At 46.7% G+C, this 21190-nt stretch overlaps 1 protein-coding gene across 4 annotated transcripts in view; it reads left to right on the top strand.

Moving 5' to 3' along the window:
- tnrc18 (trinucleotide repeat containing 18) overlaps positions 1 to 21190 on the top strand; it is a 47308-nt gene that overhangs the window by 1790 nt on the left and 24328 nt on the right. For 3 of the 4 annotated variants that reach the window (XM_079366776.1, XM_079366777.1, XM_079366774.1), the window contains exons 2-5: positions 66 to 422; positions 14580 to 14720; positions 18215 to 18319; positions 18440 to 20185. In XM_079366776.1, coding sequence (XP_079222902.1) covers positions 215 to 422; positions 14580 to 14720; positions 18215 to 18319; positions 18440 to 20185 — 2200 coding nt within the window. In that variant the 5' untranslated portion in view covers positions 66 to 214. The remainder of the gene's footprint in view (positions 1 to 65; positions 423 to 14579; positions 14721 to 18214; positions 18320 to 18439; positions 20186 to 21190) is intronic. The other variant, XM_079366775.1, reaches the window with a different exon arrangement.

The raw sequence follows: 21190 nt of genomic DNA, 5'->3' as shown, positions 1-21190 counted from the left end.
ACAGTTTGCTCAGTGTCCCCTTTGATTGTGTATCAAGCGATGTTTTTCTTGTTGTGTGTTTTTAGGTCAGCAGGATGGCTGAAAAGGAGCCCGACTCGCCAAGGAAACTAAAGACATTATTATAGCCAACATTGGCTTTTTTTTTTTCCTTCTTCGGAACAAGGGGCCTATCCGAACGGACTATTTCTTCCCCTAACTTTCCTCTCCGTATATAATGGATGGCAGAGATTTTGGACCCCCCCGATCTGTCCACGTACCACCTCCGTTGTTGGCGGGGCTCGCAATGGAGTCTCACCGACTCGGAGCAGCAGCAGCAACCGGGAGGATCCCTCCCTCGCCCGGCCACTTGGGCGCGAGTCATCCGCCGCCTCTCCACTCTGGAAAATTCTTGTCAACGGCCATTAACTTACATCCACACCACAGTAAGTGCATGTTGTTTGTTGTATTGCGTGGATGATGTAATGTTACAACCCCTGAAGTGATCAAAGATTAACTTGAAAATAGCGCTGCGCCAAAATGCGCACAGTTTGTGTCAGCATGTGCGGTCATCACTTGGTTGTCGCCACGGTGTTTGTGTGTGTGTGTGTGTGGGGGAAATAAACCCAGATGTAGGTCTCGTAAGGAGGTGTGGCTGTTAAAGACAAGTAACAGATGTAAAACTGTGGGCTCAAGGTGAAGGTACTTTTGTCGGCTTCGGGGAAAATAGAGGCACACAGCGATGGTTGTAAAGGCTCGATCGGAGCTGCCTGTCGCTGCCTGTGGTGCTTTGGTGGGTGTTGCTGCAGCAGAATGCAGGTCAGGGTGCAATGGCACTGGAAGGCATGTGTGCAATTTCGGCGTCATTGCTGTGAGAGCAGAAAACATTATTTTTTTCGGTGTGTGCAAAGAGAGGGTGGGGGTGGGGGGGGGGGGGGAATAAAGTTGTGGGGATGACAGATCACTCGTGACCCTTTCTGAGTGTTTGTGTGATCTGTGGTTCAGTGTTTGGAGTGAAAGCATCTCCACTGGACACACTTGGTGAATGACTGATGCTGATGTTTACTGCATTTGTACAGATTCTGTTCGACACCAGCCTCTGCTGCTTCGAAGCACATGAGAGGGTGTGTGAGAGGGTGGAGAGTTTCCATGTTCCATTAAAGAAGCAGCGTCTCTGTAAAGTGAACCAACATGTGTTTGTATAAATGTAGTAGGAGTGTGTGTGTGTGTGTGTGTTGTCCTGTTGAGCATCTACAGTACATATGTTAACTACTGAGCTGCTTATTTCCCTTTGGACTCACTTTGTGCACAGTGAAGTGTGCTCCTGCTGTCAGTCACTGACGTCATGAAATGACAGCGTGTGTCAAAAGTAATGTTACACCAGGTTTGTGGTGAGGGAGAAAAAAAAAGGGGAAAGAGGTTTGCTGGAGAGTCTGAACAAACACTGACTTACTTCCCCTCGGAGGAAGTCATGTCGCTGCAGAAGTAGTCAGCTCCAGTTGTTTTTTTTGTTTTTTTTCTTTTTATTCAAAGGTAAACCCCAGAGATATTTAAAAAAAAAACAAAAAAAAACCAACCCCTCCTTCGCTGTTCTCTCGGTGTTGTTGCAGAGCGTGGGGTTCAATGCAGCACTTGTCATTTCGATCATGGAGTACCAGAAGGTCTGGTAAAGCAATGCGGTGCTCCCAGGGCAGGGCTCTGATGAAGCGTTAATTTGACACACGGGCAGAGTCCACACACTCCACTTACACACACACACACACACACACACACACTTACACACACACACACACACACACACACGTGAAGAAGCTGTCAGAGATGAAATCAGCTCACAGCAGGGGGGCGTGGGGATGATTGATGGGTGAATCGCGGCAAAGCGACGGGCCAGGGCGCAGCTTATTGCAGCGAGTTGATGTGATTTTTTTGCGGGCTGAAGGTGTAACGTGGAAAATGTGTTCAGGAGGAGCGATTAGATGTTTGGATTTACTCTAAACCGTGCAAATACCATCTCTCTGAGTGTGTAGCAACAGCGGAGGGATAATGTCCCACCTCCTGTGGCTTGTGAAACCAGCTGAAAACAGCGTGCAGGTGTGTATTTTTGTGTGTGTGTGTGTGTGTGTGTGCGCGCGCGCTCGAAGTGGAATTGACCCAACCACTATTCCAGCATGGATTGTCAGCTTAAACACTTTTTTTTCTTCTCTCTCCATAAAACGGGATGCATTTTATTCAGCCCACACACTGACCTTCTCATCATCTCCCCTACGCAGACTCTCATCCTCCACCCACTGAAACACACCACCACAGCTAACGTACGATGCAGGTCATTTAGCTTTATGACCCCCCCCCCCCCCCACACACACACACACACCCACCCTTTAATATCAAATCCCTGCACATTACATTAACCAAACTCGACAGAGATCTCAGCCCCGCGCCTGTAATAACACCACACAGGCCTGTTACATGATAATTACCTGGTAATTGCTTATGTTCATAATGGTCCCATTTAACTCGCGATAAACGGCGTGAACCCAGCGCTCGAGGACCCCCGCAAAGGAGCCGAGGTCGCCCCTGGTGCTGTTTTTTTTGTTTACATTGCGTTTCGAGCTTTTTTTTTTTTTTTTTTTTTTTTTTTTTTTTTTTAATGCACTGTTGTTTTTGGCTGACCCGGTGACAGCAGAGTTCAGCAGCCAACACAACTTCACGTCCCAGCAGGATCTATTACTTTCTTTATTTTCAAGTTTCTTTTTTTGAAAGGGTTTTCCACCTCACTCGATAGAGAAGCCTGTCTGCGTTTTTTCCCTTTTCTGTGTGTTGGACATAGTTTGTTGACCTTGGTGGGGCCTCTCATACATTTTGAACCTTTAGTCCTTTTTTTCGTAATCGCACAAAGGTTCAATCTAAACACGATAAGGTCTTTAGTCTTTGTTTATAAAATGGCTGTAAATGGTCCTCTTGTCTACTGGAGGTCTGCCGGAGCGTCCGTATGCAGATTGAGGCCATCTGTTCTCTCCCCTTCCCTCTGCCTCTGAGCACAGCAGAGGTCGGACCCCGCTGTAATGTGACTGCACCTCGGAGCGATGCAGGAGAATAGCCCTCACTGTTTCTGCTGAAGGTGAAGGCGGCTGCACATTATCTGACATCATTTCTCAGGAGATCTTCTGATACCATACTTCCTCCCTGATATCAATTCGGCTCCCTGAACGTGCCAATCAGTGGACACTGAGTATCAAATAGTGCGACAGCCTCAAAAACAGCAGCTATTAGCATTATGTGGATGTGATGCATAAAAGTTTTATTTTGTACCGCGTACGCAGTAAGGGTGAGCAAAAATCAAACATTCATGAAAGATCTGAATCTTCTAAGATTTTAAATAGATTCACAACTTCCTTTTTTGGGGGGTAATTAGCCACTTCCTGCTAAGTGCTAAGGCTAGCTCTTTAGCTATGTAGAATTCAAAATATAGCAGCAAGAAATTCAGCCAGTCTCAAAGACGGCTGCGGTGGATCCTGAAGTATGTACTCATTCAAAATGTCACTTTGAATCCATGAGTCAAGAATTGTTTTTGAATCGAAAAATAAATTAGAATCAACCTCGAAATCGAATCGTGAGACACCCGAAGATTCCCAGCCCTGGCGTGCAGCATCAACCGCGAAGAATGCTAACACATCTCTACATGTCCATGTTTTTTCCAGGTTTAAGCTACCTGTGGTTTGTTTGTTTTTGGATTTGAATAACTCTTTGCGGTGAATCCATCTAGTTAAAAAAAAAAAAAGCACATGCAAACAAACTTAAGCAAATGTAGGCGACAGTCCAAAAAAAATGTCAACCAAAAAGGTCGGATAACCCATTTAGACCTGATGAGACGTCGACGTCTCATGAAACGATGAACATGAGTGCAAAGAGGAATTTTAAATGTGCAGTTAAAGCCAATACTTTAAAGCTTTCAAATGTTTTATTTTTCAGTTCTCTTCTTTTTGTTTTGGGCCTCCTGGGGTCTAAATGGGAGAAACCCTTCCGTTCAGCTCTGCCTGTAGTTACATCATCCTAAAACGATGTTGTTGTTTGCTATCTTTTGAATGACAACTCGCCTTAAGTTAATGTTCCCTCGTTCTCTCTCATGGTGTTCATGTCACTCAGACCAGCACGTCAGTGTTTGGAGACGCCACATTTGAAGCCTGATTGCATCCATCCGCTACGTCGACTCGTCAGTCTCCCCTTCACTTTTGTCAAACTAAAAAAAAAAAAAAAAAAAAAAAAAAAAGCTAAGAGACCCTTAACAAACGGTTACATCACACTCCACCTGCCAATCAGGTTGCCTCTTGGCCTCGTTGTCGAGAAATCCGCTGAACTGACTCGGTAAAGTAACTTCCCTGTGTTGCTGTTGTATTCAGCTCCTATTAATGACGGGCTCACGCGGTACAATGGCGTTCTCACAATACCTATTTTTATTCATCAATCCTCGTGTTCATGCCACAAAATGCTCACAGGGGAAAATAAGCACGTGGGAGTTGTAACAACCTAAAAGTGGCTGGAGGATAAGATGGAGAACGAGTAAAAGATGCGAGAGCAACAATCGTAAATGTGTCTTACTTGTGCTAAACGCTCTTTTATAGACAGATTTTTCCACTATGACATCTTTTCCCCAGGAATATTACCGGCTGATGTGTCAGCTCGTCTTCTTCCAAACAAACACAAAAAAGGTGAACTGTGGTTGAATCATTAAAAAACCTCACATCCTGTGAACCCGGCAGCTCTTTGCAACGCCTCACCACCTCCTGGAAACTCAACCCATCATGAAATGGGCGTAGCTTGAACCTCCTCGTTGTGTTACATGATTCGCCCCATTGTTTGCCAGTATTATTTCAAAGTGTATGGACGGTTTAGTTTGTTGGACGAGTGGAGGCTGCGAGAGAGCGAGGATGGCGTTCAGGGCGGCGTCCCTCATCTGTAAGACTTAAGGATAACACGTCTGTATGGGGAACTTGTTCTGCTCTTTTGTGTCTCTCTCTCTCTCACGCGCACAGAAACACGTTCAAACACTCTCAGTATTCACTAAAAGGTAGAGTAAGATACGAGTGAGGCACAGCGGTGAATGTAGATGCTGTACTGATGTCAGAGAAAGGAAGTCAATAGAAGGAGACAAATGGTAAAGAAGAACTTAATGGGCAGAATCCCAAAGGGGGGGAAAGTGGTGGTGGTTGTTGTTTTTTTTTTTTTTCTACAGATAAGAGCTGAGGTTGTGTGTGTGTGTGTGTGTGTGTGTGTGTGTGAGGGAGGCAGGCAGTGTAGATGAGAGGATTGGGTTCTTGTGTATGGGAATGGGAGCATGTGATTGTGCTTAGTGCAGAACAGCCGGGGTTTCCCCCTGAGACGCTCTGCAGAGACGGAGAGAGAAAGGAAGAGATTTATCCTGACCACAACACATTCATACTTGGCTAGATAAATGTGGTGGCCCTCTTTCAGACACACACACACACACACACACACACACACACTGAAACGCACACACACACACGCATGCAGAGGAGTTTGAGTATGATTCATGCAGCGAACAGGGCAGGGTTACCAGTTTTTCTTCCACACTGCTTGGTTAGTGTGTCTGTTTACCCTAACATTAATGTGGTGAGTGTGTGTTTATACTGTATGTATTCAAGACACAACCCCCTCCTCTGTGTGTGTGTGTGTGTGAGAAAATAGCTCGGACACATCCCCTCTCAGATTAATTGAATCCTTCAGCAAAGAGAAAAAGGCTCCTTAAAGCACAAGGCACCGCTGCCCTGCTCCAATAAACCCGTCATGAGGCAGACAAACGACACAGTCACGCGCGCGCACACACACACACACACACACACACACACACACACACACACACACACACACACACACACACACACACACACACACACACACACACACACACACACACACACACACACACACACACACACACACACACACACACACACTCAACTGTCAAACACAAGAGTGATAGGCGTGTGTGTTCGGTGAGAAAACGAGCATGCCGTGGCATGTCGACATACCTGAAGCATGAAGTAAGTGGAGCTCTGTGTGCCAGATTCTTCTTTAAGTCAAACAGCACTCAAAGGTCACTCAAACACACACATACGTTAACACACACACACACACGTTAACACACACACACACACACACACACGCCGTCTGTCTAGTCTTTGCTTGGCCCCTTACATAAGCTTTATGATATTCCTCCGGGCATAGGCGGTGAAGATTGTGTGGTTACATGAACGGCGACGCGCTGAGCAGGTGGAACATGAGCAGCGTGGTGACATCACGGCGTCCTACCTGCACAAACGTCTCATTAATGGTCGTCCAAAACCCCGTTCTAATAACGCGTCGCCGTCGCCTTTTTAAAACACGAAAGTCAATGACATACATTTCACCGCAAAAAAAAAACACGCCAGCCAACAACCACTCGACGACTCAAAGAAGAATTCTGGTGGCTGAATTTATGAACACAAGTTCTTAAATGTGGAGACATTGATCCAAAAAGACAAAACGACGAGGCAAAATGCGATTTTTATGTTTCGAGATCATCTCTTGTAAGAAGGGGAACACAACCTGCATGGCCGAGCACATCGGCATTGTGCATCGAATTAAAGAGACGCAGCACCGACTGTAATTCTGTTTCAGGGATTTAAAAAAAAAGAGAGAAGAAAAAACGATCAGCGTCCTTTTCCACTCGAAGCAGCCGAACTTTGTAACAAGTCCTCGATTCTGTCAGAACTCATAATCAGGATTATTTTTGACTGATTATTAAAATCACAATTTATTAAACTTAAAATACTTTAAACATAATGTAATAAACTTTCTGAGTTTCTGAGACAGCGATGATGACAAAATAAAAGAGAAAAAAACCCACGTTTGAGCTCCACTATCTCGTTTCTTTAAAATCACGGGAGGCCAAAATTGTCGTTCGAATTTTTAACTGTTGATTGTCCTGCTGTAAGTCTAAAAAAACACCCAAATAACCTGTGATGAACTCGGCGGGATAACAGGAAGTGGCGACATGCGTGTAAGAAGTGGGCTCAGTAAATGACTACTCGGCCAAGGTAAATACGTAGATAAGATAGATTTGTTTGAAGGAGAAAACAGTTTCCCCCGGAGATATCGTGGAGGGAATTAAGAACTGATTAACTTCCTAACACCAGCTCTAATCAGCTTACATCACTCATACTGCTGATGCTGAGATTTTTCTAAACAATCGCTGAAACTAAGATATGATAGTTAATTTACGCAGCACTATTAAATGATTAAAGTGTCTCACAGTGACATCAGTAGACGCTCCAGTCTCGCTGGCGGTCTGAAAGCTCCGACTTGTACAACGGTCAGATCGATTCAGTCAGCCGTCGCCTGGACCGTTGTTGCTCACTTTTAGAAGAAGAAGAATTGCTCTTAGGAATCAGGTATCTCATTCACACAGTGTGTTAAAGAATAAACATCTTGGGGCAGCGGTGGCCTAGTGGTCAGTTTGTGCCCCTAATGTGCGGAGACTGTTGGCCCCGGGGTCAAATCCAACCTGTGGCTTTTTTCCCCTGTAAGTCACTGCCTGGTTTCTGACTCTATCCCCGGTCATATCTCTTAAAAAGTCCCAAAAATAAACCTTCAAAAGATTTCAAAATTTTCACAGACCACAATTTGTTAACTCTTTAGAGGCTGAGGCACTGTGGGGAAACTGTGCAGATCTTTTTTTTTTTTTCTTGTCATTTAAAGATCAGACCTCCCCCGTCAGTCAGCAACCTCAGAGGCTTTGTTTTCGTTCCTCCTTTTGAAACGTTTCAAGCAGAAGTCATCTCAGTCTGAGTTGCAAGCGGAGATGTGGTTGTCACACTTTCTTCTTGAGGATGTGTGCGCGATTGTTTCACTGCAACTGTGTTACCATGCAACTGTGCATGCCAGTCTGTCTTTGTGTGTGTGTGTGTGTGAGTGTGTGTGTGTGTGTGTGTGTGTCTCCATTCACTGGTATGGAGGAGTTTGTCAAAACAACACCTGCCATCTTCACGGGAGATTTCGGAGGCACAGTGAGGCTCAAACACACACGCACACACACACACACACACACACACACACACACACACACACACACGAGGTGTGTTTCCTTCAGAGTGTCAGAGAGAGTTTGTTATTTTCAGGAGGATAAAATCATACGCCAGACTTCTAAAGTCAGTTTTAAAGTCTGGTTTTGTCTCTGCTGCTGCCTTATTGTCACTCCGTCACGGTTTGGTTTTAGGAACACGCCACTTTAAAAAGTAAAGAGAGAAGAAAAAGCAAAACTATGAGTGAAGACGTCGCGTGGATACGCCGTGATTGATAAGCATATCTGCTGATCCGAGTAGATTCAATCTGTGCACGCCTCACACCTCATGACCATCCGTTTGGACAATCTTCAGAACCGAAGTCCCGTGTCATGCAAGTTACTTTCTCGGGTCAGGCCGTTATGACGTTTTTTTGGGGCCGATACAGATTTTGAATTGAAGGAGAGAAAATAATCGGACAGCGATGTATCGGTCGATCTCTCTTTCTTAGATCTAAAAAGTTAGATATACATATATGTACATATTAATTATGTTGATCCCTCAAATGCAGTTATCAGAACATCTCTGGAGAGTGAGAATGTTAAAAGGGCTATTTGACTGGCCAATAAATCTAATTATATCGGCCGATATTAGCCGACACCGACGGTCACTGGTCAGGCTGTTATCTGACTTATCTGTCATATTTGACTACTTTCCCATAGTTACTTAATGCCCTCGACGAATCAATTTCTCGTTGACCAACTTCTTCTGGAAAAAGTGGAGACTCATCAGATATTAACGTGTCCGTGTGGTTTGACGACTGTTCTTTAAACGCTAACCTGAGCAGATGAAGCTGGAGGGGAATTGATCCTGTGCTTTTCTTTTTCTTTTTCTTTCTTTTTTTTTTTACTCTCCGAGACACAGACAAAAAACATTCACTTGTCGCGCTCTCTTTTCTGCCAAACTGTCGCTTAATAGCAGCGTGCGCTCGTTGGGGACACTTGTGAGGAACATTTTTGGATCACTGTGTTCCCGTTTTTCAAACGTGTTTTGGTATTGGTTTTGCATTCTATTTTTTTTTTTTTTTTTCGGTTTAGATTTAGTTACAAGCGAGGCTCTTGTACCGGAATTCTTACTGTGTGTGTTTGTCCTCTCCGACATGGAGATATAGTGTTTTATGAGGATCTGAAAATAGAGGCTCAGAACGTGTTGGGAGTCAGAGAGCGTGTTTCTTGGCAACCTTCTTATCCCAATACAGCAAACAAACTGTCTTGTGAAGTGGAAGCCAAAGTGTTTGTTTGTGTGTGTGTGTGTGTGTGTGTGTGTGTGTTTGCATTGGGGGTCGGAAAGCAGAACAGAGTTGTGAAGGCAGAGAGAGGAAGGAAGGAAGGAAGCAAGGAAGGAAAGGGCTGGGAGAAAAAGAGAGAGGGCGGCAATAAAAAGAGTAATTCCAAAACATTTAAAGAAGCGTTTCCCTCTCAGCTACAGGGCGGAGGGTTTATTTTTTCTTTCTGGAACGAGGAGCGAAATTGTTTTCCCTCAATCCACCAACGCCCTCTTCTTCCTCCCTCGGACTGTTCAGGAAGGGGAACAGGGAATTTTGGAGTTGTATTTGTTTTCCTGATAACTGGCACAAAGAGGAACACAGACTGTTGGAACCTGTGTGTGTCGGCGTGTGTGTGTTCGATAAATGTCCTTCAGGGCAACCACAAAGCTGAAATTGATCCATACCCTAGTGGTGTGTGTGTGTGTGTTATATATATATATATATATATGTGTGTGTGTGTGTGTGTGTGTGAGAGAGAGAGAGAGAGAGAGAGAGAGAGAGAGAGAGAGAGAGAGAGACCCTGGTGTTTGGCCTGAAGGAATGGAAACTGCTGACATCCTATGAGAGCCTTGACAGGTGTGTGTGTGTGTGTGTGTGTGTGTGTGTGTGTGCGTGTGCGCGTGTGCGTGTGCGTGTAACAGTATCTCTGCTTTGTTTTGTTTCTTTTACACACCAGGTAACGATTGGAAAATAAGTCGTACGTGAGTCATTTTTAGGACAAATGTTGGAATGACTGCTGGCACTGACGTGTAGTTAGCTAACACTTTGATGGGTTTATTATTACTCTCATGATGACATCATGAAAACGTCATGAGGAGCCATTGGGACGCAACCAAGGAATCAATAGTGTTGAAGCTAGTCGATACTGACACTCTGGCTCCTAAATGGGTCCTTTTTACGTAACGTCATTTTTTAACATCAAATCACAGTCACTGGTTTATAACGATGGCCGTGTGAAGAGATCTGAAGTTGAGCTTAATTTGACCGAATTTGAAGATCAGAAGGAAGTCAAATGTAATTTTGAAATAATTTCTTGAAGTGGGTTGGGTGTAATTTGTGTTGACAGGGCAGCGAGTTGGCTTTTTAAAGAAGGTCACATTAGGGTTTTTTTTTCATATTGGGTCAGTGAAATGGCTATAAGAGGTGTGTTGTTAGTTTGCTGGCTGTTGTCCTCCAAGCGGACGCCGTGTGGCGGCAGTGGTTCAGTCTGTTGAGTCGGTCGTCTCTCAACTGGAAGGACGGGGCGAGTCGCAAAAGTGCTTTACGTTATCAGAACAAGCTACACAAGCTTAAGTCCAGTTACCCGTGTTCGAACCCGACACTTCATTCCCTCGCTCTCTCTGTCCTCAAACTTCTGACTTGATCCACTGTCCTCTCTCTCTCTCTCTCTCTGATAAAGACATTAAAAGCCCAAAATAAGAAAGTAAAATGACCTTTAGGCAAACGTAAAGACAACGTGATGTGTTTAAATCATCGGTCAGGAAAAAAGAAGAAAAAAAAAAACAGGTTTTATGTGAAATTTGGAAAGAAAAAGAAGAAAATATCAAACATGGTAAAAGATTTGTCAACATGAGCTCCAATCAGCTTGTAAACAAATCATTGAATCCGCAGTCGCCAAGACTTTTTAAAAAGCTAAAATGTCCAATTTGATTACAATAATTTATTTCATAGTCTGTATGGTATTTTTGTCTCGTCTTTCCACATAATTCTAGAAAAGTATCTGCGGCGGTATCCATAAAGAGTGATGCAGCGTTCCATTTGATCTCGGAAGTCTGAAATTCCGAGTTTAGAAGAAGCCTTCGACTTTAAAGATGCTCTTTTCACACGCAAAGAGCCCGAAGAGAAACGAGAGGAAACGCTCCCATCACACACGCGGTCGGATTCAAACAGGAGATCTTTAAAACATAATCAATGACAAGTGAATCTGGGAAACCGCGCTATTTTAGAGTAAAGAATCCAACATGGCTGTGTGTTTGTCGGCAGCTTAGTCCTCTCTTTGTGTCATTAAATCTGTTGACGCGTCGTCGAGTTATTTCTGCGTGTAAACTTTCGCGTAGTGCGTACGAACGTTGTCACTCCTGCCGTCGTCCATGTTGCTTTTCCAACTGGAATGCAGTCAAGTCGGGTGTGACGTCGTTCCCAGAGTCTTCAATCTCTTCATCTCATCAATATGAATAAATCAATTGACCCCCTGTGTGGTTTAACATTTGCTCACGTACGGAAACGTTTGGACACGTTGGACACTTTCCTCGTAACGTGGCGGCCCACGGATAACTAAAGGTTATAAAGAACGCTTTATCACTCCTTTTTACCTCTTCCTTTTTTCTTCTGTGCTCTGTGTTCAGAGAGGCGGACTGTAATCAGTTCAGTGTGATAATGTCCCCGCTGTAATAAATAATGGAGGACACTTTGAGACGCAGTGTTGTGTGTGGGAGGGAGGGGGGGAGGAGGAGTTCCAGCAGAGTTAACGTACCAAGACTAACTAAAGGTTAATCACAGTGTGTGTGTGTGTGTGTGTGTGTGTGTGTGTGTGTGTGTGTGTGTGTGTGTGTGTGTGTGTGTGTGTGTGTGTGTGTGTGTGTGTGTGTGTGTGTGTGTGTGTGTGTGTGTGTGTGTGTGTGTGTGTGTGTGTGTGTGTGTGTGTGTGTGTGTGTGTGTGTGTGTGTGTGTGTGTGTGTGTGTGTGTGTGTGCTTATTTAACGTATTACCAGGAACTGACGGGATGGTGGGATTCATATCTCTGTTATTACACATGTGTGTTTTTCTGTGTGTGTGTGTGTGTGTGTGTGTGGAGCTCCCACTCTGACTCAACGGGTCTTCGCTCCGAACCCTTCACACAACTGTTTACACATGTCAGCGCGGTCACACACAGTGATGCAGTGAAGCCACTTCAGAAAAACACACACACACACACACAGACCCTGAATACACACACGTGCAGCAAAGGCACACACACACACGCAGGCAAACATGGAAAGGCTTCAATAAATCTGTGTGTGAGCGCACCGAGTGTGCAAAGATCCTCCTACACAGTATTTTAAAAAGCAGAGGACACACACACACACACACACACACACACACACACACACACACACACACGCGCAACATCAATGCTGCATGCGTGTGCACGCCTCAGTTTGTGATTAATTGGTACGCTGCATTTGCTATTGATTTACAGACGCACTCTGTGTGTGTCTTTGGTTTTAATGTACAGATTTAGATGCAGAGGGAACTCAGTGAGCACAGCATGTTTCTCAGATTCCCACAGGACTAATGCACACACACACACACACACACACACACACACACACACACACACACACACACACACACACACACACACACACACACACACACACACACACAGACCCCTCCCCCCTCTCCTCCATGTATACACTGCACCCTTTCCCCTACACACATGGTTAGTTTTATCAGGGTAATGGCTGAGCAGTGTGTCCAGTAATGGGCGGGGAGGGGGAGAAGGTGTGTGAATGTGTGTGTGTGTGTGTGTGTGTGTGTGTGTGTGTAATCTTTTCCAGCTCTTATGTGGCTGTGATTGGCTGCGGCGGTAATAGTCTAAGGTTCAAATTTGACTAATGACTCACACGCAGGGAGTAGAGAGCGTCATATAAAATCAATGGATCAGGATATAGTATTATTGATATGAAATGCTTTATGAGGGTCTCAGCTCTCTTTGATGTTTATAGTTCATCGTTTTTATGGTTGTAACTTCTAAAAGTCACGTCGGACTTTTAGAAGTCTTTGTGGTTCTCCGTCTTTGTTCTGATTCCATTAAAAAAGTAAACGCATGCTTTGACAAACAGTGTACGCGTCTGCCTGCATTGTTCTGATTTCTGATTGGAGGGAGGGATGCATCGACTGGCGTGCTGACAGAAATTGGACTTCAGGCCGATACTGACACAAACACGGCTCGCGTGCTGAAACGCTCCGGGCTGCTTGTTTTGTATGAAAAATGCTCAATAACAATAAAGTTGAGTGGATTCAGACAACATGGAAATATCCGAATGGGTGTGTTTTCAATCAATCATTACCCAACGTGTCAGGGCATACACGTAAAAAATGACGTATACAAACAATACGTATACCTGTTTCGATACCGTGGCACCGAATGTTTGAAACTTTTGTTTTTAACCGACCTGCATAAAACGCTGCCACAGAAAAAGTGACTGAACAAATACCAACTCTTTTTGAAATACTGTAAACACAAGGCATAAAAACATCCTCCTTTCTTTTCTTTTCTTTTTTTTTTTTTTTTTTTTTTTTTTACTGTGAATTTGAACGGTCTGTGTGAGTCATGGCTGACGCACAAAAAGCTCTCCTCACAAACAAAGTGCTCCTTCTTCTACGTTTCGGTGGAAATGTCGACATGTTTATGAGTTCTGTAGAGTGAAACTCACTGTGAAACGATCCTCAAATAAGTATCTCTTTCTTTCACTGCTTTGCTTACAAAAGTCTCGCTCGCTCGCTCCACTTTTTCCTCTACGCTGCTCAACAATGACGCCGCTCCACTCTTTGCTCGCAGCGACTTTAGGCTCCAGGAGCTAGCCTGCTAGCCAAACAGCGCCCTCTACTGGCACAGCTTTAACAACGTCTCTCTGTCGTTAGCGTGCGAGCTGCTCATCAGTCAGGTTGTGTTGTGTCGTGGTTACGATTCTACGGTTACACATTAAAAACACCTGTGAAGTAAACTCTGAAGACGTGAGTAAAGATGTAATTTGACTTTTTTTTCTTCTTTTTTTTTTCCCACTTCTTATTGACCACTTGATTCTTTGCTGATTCATGGTTTCAGTTATTTGCCTTCCTTCCTAAATCTCGTGCTCCTGAGCTCGCAGGCTTCGCTCCAGCTGTGATGAGCGTGCTTTGTGTTCGGCGGTTACATCAACTGTCCTCTTCTTCAGCGCACTCCATCCGTGGTCTGTGTTGTGGAAATGGAGTGCATGGTGGCTCAGTAATAATGTGATTACAAGAGACTGCTTCAGCACAGAGCCGTCGGCATGCATCGATTTCATACACACACACGCACACAAAAACACACACAAGCACACACAAAAACACACACACACACAGAAACATACACACACACACACACACACACACTAGTAACAGCTGATGCAGTCTTAATCGATCATCTTTGTCGTTTATTAGTTTTGTACTCGTGGTTACCACGGTGACTGATGGCCTTCATTCTTCCCTCCTAGGCGAAGCCTTCCAGGCAGGCTCCAGTCCCTTCCTGCCGGGTTATCCAGGCCCCTCCTCCTTGACCACTGACCCAGCGTACAGAACGGCCAACCCCAGCAGTTTGCAGATGGCTCAGCTCTGGGCATCACACGCTCATGAAGGTAGATGACGACTCTCCTCAGCGGACATCTCTCGCTCTCGCTCTCTCTCTCTCTCTCTCCCTCTCTCTCCCTCTCCCCCTCTCTCTCTCTCTCCCCTGATGCACCAGGCGGCCGATATTATCGACATATGTCTTGGTCTTGATTGATTGATTGATTCTACTGTAGAGGCAGCTGAATGTGTGCAGCACTCAGGTCCGAGACAAAGTGTATCGTATGGTATCACAGTGTCGTCCCGCAGGTTGTCCAGCAGAGCGTCCTCCTCCCACATGCTTTACAAAACTCAGAGCACCGTTTGCAGTGAGCAGAGCAACATAACACCAACCAGTGAATACATCAGTTTTTCACGCATTTATAATCTCAGGAAGCCGAACAAATAAAGAGGGTCGAGAGGGAACTCTCGGCTACACGGCCACTTTCACACGTTTGAACTTCAATAACCAGAGTGACAATAAACATCTGGAATCTTGAACCGTCCTCCTGACTCTCTTATTCAATCAAGTTTTTCATTTCACCTTTGGGGGAAAAAAACCAAACAAAATACAGCACTCCAAACCAATTTCCCCGCCAGCCTGACTCGCCACATCACCACTACTTTACGACTCCTCACGGTGGCACCGGCGGCATGAATGAGTGTCGCGTGAGCAGAGGTCAAAGGGTCACAGAGGGAGTAGAGAGCAGAGTAGAAGAAGACGGCAGTGAAAGGATTCTGGGTCAAACTGAAACTGAACTGCAGTGACTAAAAACATAACTCCTGTACTTTTCTTTTCTTTTTTGGAGGGTGTTTTTTTTAATATATATATCAGATGACTTAATGCGTCACTAGATAATTGTCCTGCCACCTCTCGATTATGGGTCAGGGTGTCTGACTCGGGGTGTTGCGAACAGAAGCGATCATCACTTCCTTGCGATTTCTCCCCAGTCTGCTCGTGTCCAAAGCCCACGAGGTTCGTTCCTCTCCGCTCCTCATTGCTCACTCCAGCGGGATCCTGTTCCATTTCTGTCTCTGCTGGTAGCTGTGCTCCCGGCTCTGTCCTATATGCGTCTCCTCTCCTCTGTCTCTGCCCGGTGTCTTCCTTTCGCCTGTCATACATTACTGTAATCTATCTTCCCTCTCTCTCTCTCTCTCTCTCTCTCGGTTCTTTTTTGAGCTTTCTGTCCAGTATGCACTTTGTCTTTGTGTGTCCTTCTCCAGTTTTACTGTCCCACTTTACTACAACGCACCTCTCCTGACCTAGCTCGGGAACAATGTTGGAAACTTCCAAAGACTTATTTATAAACTCTACATACATTCTTTGTGTGCTTTTCTTTTCCTTTCTTTTTTTTACGCGTCCCTCCCTCGGGCCTCTCTGTCCTCTCTGCTCAGTCAGTGATTGAATCTCCGTCCCTTTCCTCCGTTGTCCTTTTGTGTCTTCTTATCAAATCTTTACTGGAGTAGAAGGTCACTTCAGAGGAGACGTATATCTCGCAGCATTTTTTTTTTGGTCACGGTAAAAAGAGGAGATTTTTGTCTCAATGGGACTTTCTTGGATTCACAGCGGCTCGTGCTTCTGCCCTTTTTCTGCTTCTGCTTCCCCGGCAACTGCTCACAGCTCAGAATAGGTACAAGAACATAATTCACCACAAGGCTGCGTTTATGTTATTACCCCCTTTTTATATTTATTTATGGAACGAACCGACTCTAACTCCCAAGCTGACAAATCTCCATCTGGGCCCTTCAGGTGTAAGAGACAGCGTGCTACATGCTCCCTGATGTGTGTTATCGAGGAAACGTTCCACTTCGTACGGCAGTTCGGCGTCGTCAAATCAGAGTTTTATGCGAGTGCGTGTAACACGTCGTACTCAACATTTGGGTGAAGAGAATCAAACGTCCTGCTGATTACAGAAGCGTCCGAGCCGACCGACTCTAATACCAAAATAAAGTTCCCACGGCCGAAAGAGAGATTCTTAAAACCTGGTGGCAACATCCCGAGGATCCATCGAAGCTGCTGAGGAACGCCGTATCAAAGCTGTTAGAGATCAAGGTTAGCCGTTAGCGGTAGGTGAAGGAAGCTTTGCAGAAACCTATCCTGCATGCCTTTTACTTTTCGTCACGTCGTTCCTCTTGTATTTCTGTCTCTCTTCGCCTCCCTCCAACCACCGACTTCCCTTCCAGCTCCTCCTGCTTCTTCATTTCTCTCTCTGGAAGCGCAGCCAGGAGACAGATTTATTCTCGGGGCCGGTGCTCCGTGCTGGAATGACCGCGGCGTCTTTGATTTTTCTTGGAGTGGCCCGAGTGTGGGAACAGGGAATGTCTCACCCTCTCTGGGTGGCGGACCCTTCATTTTTTTCCTTTTTTTTCCCCCCATATACTTTTTGGGGGACACAAGCCAGCGTCACAGTAGCAGCCAGCTCGGCCCTATCATAAAAATCAGACACGAGGCTCTGTCTATATTAAGACCTTGTCTCTGAGAGCAGCAGCTGCTCCGGACCAACCTCAAACTGACCTCATGACCAACGGGTGACGCGGGGTCGAGTGTACCTGGTTGAATATCCAATCGGTCAAATCTGTTGACTCATGGTGCGCTGAAGGCGCAGAGGTTAGTGCGCGCGTCTCATGTTTACAGGCTGTTGTCCCGGTTTGAATCCAGCCTGTGCATCCTTTTACTGCATGTCAATCCCCACTCTCTCTCTCTCTCTCTCTCTCTGTCTGTCTGTCTGTCTGTCTGTCTGTCTGTCTGTCTGTCTGTCTGTCTGTCTGTCTGTCTGTCTGTCTGTCTGTCTGTCTGTCTGTCTGTCTGTCTGTCTGTCTGTCTGTCTCTCTGTCTCTCTGTCTCTCTGTCTCTCTGTCTGTCTCTCTGTCTCTCTGTCTCTCTGTCTCTCTGTCTGTCTGTCTGTCTGTCTGTCTGTCTGTCTCTCTCTCCCCCCTGATTTCTAACTCGCTGTCACATCTCTCCAATAAAGGCACAAAAAGCCCTAAAAAAACAACAACAATCTGTTGACTCATGTTAGTAACAGCTGATGTCACTATTAGAGTTTGGGTTTATAGCCAGGTCATTCACTCGTATAAACAGGTCTGCACAATGAATGTCTGTCACAGCAGTCTGAAGTTATCCTCATACATTCACCTTCTTACGTCCAAGCGTTCTCTGTTTGAGCCCGTTTAAGTTCTGGGTGTCATGTTTGTGCTTTTTAAACCAGTTGGATTAAGATAAAGTCAATGCTAGTTTTTTTTTTTTTTTTTATTTTAAAAATGACCCAACTATAAACTTTTGAACTAATAGAATTTCTTTTTTTTGGGGGGGGGGGAGACCTTTATTCATTGTGTCTGTTTGCTTATGATTTGAAATCATCTCGCGTCACTTCTGCAGACGTTTTCAGAAGCTCCAAACGCCCCTTTTTATCTACATTTTCCAAGCTGTCCCGATTTCTAAACGGGGACAGAGCTGCAGAGGACATCATTGAACGGTCTTCTTTCGGGGTAAACTTCAGTGCATAAAATGTTGTTTCTTTTTTAGGCTACCCTCCTCTGCCCGGCAGCCTGTACTCCAGCTCGTACCTGTCCCTGGGGCACCTGGATCCTCCCTCACTGCCCTCGCACCCTCTCTACGACTCCCATAAAGGTCAGTCAATGTCACTTCTCATTGCATCCCAGGTGGCCTGTCTCTGTGTGTCTGTGTGTGTGTGTGTGTGTGTGTGTGTGTGTGTGTGTGTTGTAATTATGATGTTGTGTTTTGTTTCAGAAGGGTTTTACGTGCCGACCTCGTTTGGCCAGTTGCCGCTTCACCCTCCATCCGCTCCCCAGATGGCCCCATCCAGCTCCACGCCGCCGCAGAGGACGTCACGGGAGGCTGCGAGGGAGCGACATTTCCGCGTCGAGCGGGACCGAGAGAGGGAGCGGTCAAGGGAGGAGCAGAGGCCTCACAGCGTGGTGGACCTGACGCAGGACGCGAGGAGCGAGGAGGAGCGCCGGGGGAGGAGCGGCGAGCGGGAGCGGGATCGAGATCGAGAGCGGAACTCGGAGAGGGACAGAGACAGAGACATTTGGTCCTTTAATCCTCACCTGAACCAGCCCAAGTCGCAATCCATAGCGGAGCATAGATCCAGGCCGTCACCTCCTCGGCCCTCGTTTCCTTCGAGTGGAGGTGGGGGTAGTTTTCATGGAGCGGAAACGGACAGAGGGGGTCGAGAGGAAGAGGGGGGCTCTCGACCCCACAACCACATCTCGCACAACTCGAACCCCGACCGGCAAAGGAGGAATGACTCTGCGGCCGCGTCCGCCCACAACCTCCATGTCTCCTACGCCCTCCCTCCTGCGCTTCACCTCTCCTCCGCAGGCCTCCCTCACCCCTCCGCGCCCAGAGACCCGATCCGAGAGCAGCGAGTCAGTGCACCGACATATGTGCCTTCTGTGGAGGTTTATGACGAGCGGGCTGGGCCGATTCAAATCGCCTCCCAGGCCCGGGACAAACACGGCGACAAACACAGGGAGCGAGAGAGGGAGAGGGAGAGGGAGCGAGAGAGGGAGAGAAACAGGGAGAGGGAGAGCTACAGGTTTCCTGAGAGGAGCCTCGTGGAGCATCCTCGTCTCTCTGGCGACACAAGCAATCATCGGGAGGAAGGTTCCGTCATTTGTTCGAACGGTTCCAACGGGAGACGAGGCCAGGAGACGCCTTTCCCATCCAGCCAATCAAGGTTCAGCCCGGAGAGCAGGGACGTCTCCAAACACTCCGCACGGTTGGCCGTAGAGCGGACGGGGGCGGAGCAAAAGTGGAATTCCACGATCAGCCCGTTAGCCAACTATGCTACGAGTCACATGGCTGCTCTGGCCGCCCAACACGGACACACAATCTCTCCCACGCACACACAAATGTCGCCGCACACAACCCATCGACCCGGTAGCAACACACACTCCCCCCTTACCCATCCTTCCCAACACGGACACACGGGTGAGGAGGGGAGCCAGAGGGGCTTCCTCGACCCCGCAGCGCTCTACAGACCGGGGGGGTCGTTAGTGGGGGGGTCCAGTAGTGGAGAGCGAGGGGGTTCGGATCCCACGGAGGTCTCAGCCATGCAGAGTCTGATTAAGTACAGCGGGAACTTTGCTGCCGAGGGTCCCGGCTCATCCCGGCACGCCGCGGAAGCCCGTGGTCCCTTTGGCGGTCTGGGCAACATTGGGCCCGAGGAAAGAGAGAGGCAGAGAGAGAAAGAGAGGGAGCGGGAAAGAGAGCGACAGCTGGAGAAAGAAAGAGACAGGGAGAGGGTGTCGATGGGGTCGGGGTCACTGAGGGTGCCCCCCCAGCTGAAGAGGGAGCAGGAGCGACCGGACAGCGCACGCTCGTTCGGCCGGGAGGGCGAAGGGGAGGTGCGGCATCCTCCAGTGGGCATCGCCGTGGCCGTGGCCCGGCAGAGAGACAGCGGGAGCAGCAGCAAACCGAGCAGCGGACCCTCAGACACACAGAGGACCCTGCTGCAAACGGCCATCAAAGGTAAACCTGAGCTTCATTCTGACGACTTTCATGACTGGAACTCATCCGAAACAGAACAGAGTTAAATGGATTTAAAAGCACTTGATCCAGTGCTTTAGTGCTTCCCACCTCTACACACGGCAGGGCGACGCCTGAAGGTCACGCGCCGTTAGAACTACGCTCACACTAAAACACACCCGCGTACAATCACATTTACCTCGGAACATCAAAAGCTTTCAGGTTGTTACTTCAGGCTGCGTTGACAGTAAACACGGCCGATCGTTTGTGCGGGAGAGTCTTAAAAAAAAAACCACACAGCTGGTTAAGCTGGCAGGTCATGTTGTCAAACTTGTTGGGACGTTGTGTTAAATGTGAAGAGAACATATTGCCCTATATTGAGTTGAAAGAAGCACGAAACCCAAAACACGCTTGACATTTTGAAGCCGAGAAACGTCATTGTTTCGCAGAAGTCAAAATGCCCAGTTTTGAATTTCGATGCCAGCCACACTTTTCAGAGAAGAGTTGAAACGGAGACGGGAGAATTTCCGAGGCTGCACAAACTGTGGTGTGCTGATCTTGTTAACACGCTGTTAGCTTTCTGGCTCATATCTCAGCTAACACCTTCACATGGCGCTCTGCGAACACTCCAAAAAATCTTGTTTTCTTTCACTTGAATGCGAGAGGTGCAAAGAAACAGGAAAAGGACCCATGCGTGAAGGAAGCATGCCGTTAACATTCCCCGAGTCTTATTTCATCTTTAATAGTTTCTGGGAAGCTAAATAAAGGGCACGTCCTACTTTCTCAAACCCGTTTTAATATGTTTCCTGCAGCTTTTGCTTTCAGCTCCGTCTCCTCCGCTCTCGGTGTCGATCCCCTCGGCTGTATGAACCGAGAGCAAACGACTCCTCTTTTTGGCCCCCATGAATAATGAACGATTCATTTTGTTTGGGATTCAAAGTCGTGTTTCCTCAGCACTGATGGCTGTGAGGTGTTTATGCATGATTAGAGGGCAGAACCCCCCCCCCC

Source organism: Symphodus melops (genome assembly GCF_947650265.1).
Source record: "Symphodus melops genome assembly, chromosome: 17".
Classification (NCBI taxonomy): domain Eukaryota; kingdom Metazoa; phylum Chordata; class Actinopteri; order Labriformes; family Labridae; genus Symphodus; species Symphodus melops.
This window is presented reverse-complemented; position numbering and strand designations above follow the sequence as displayed.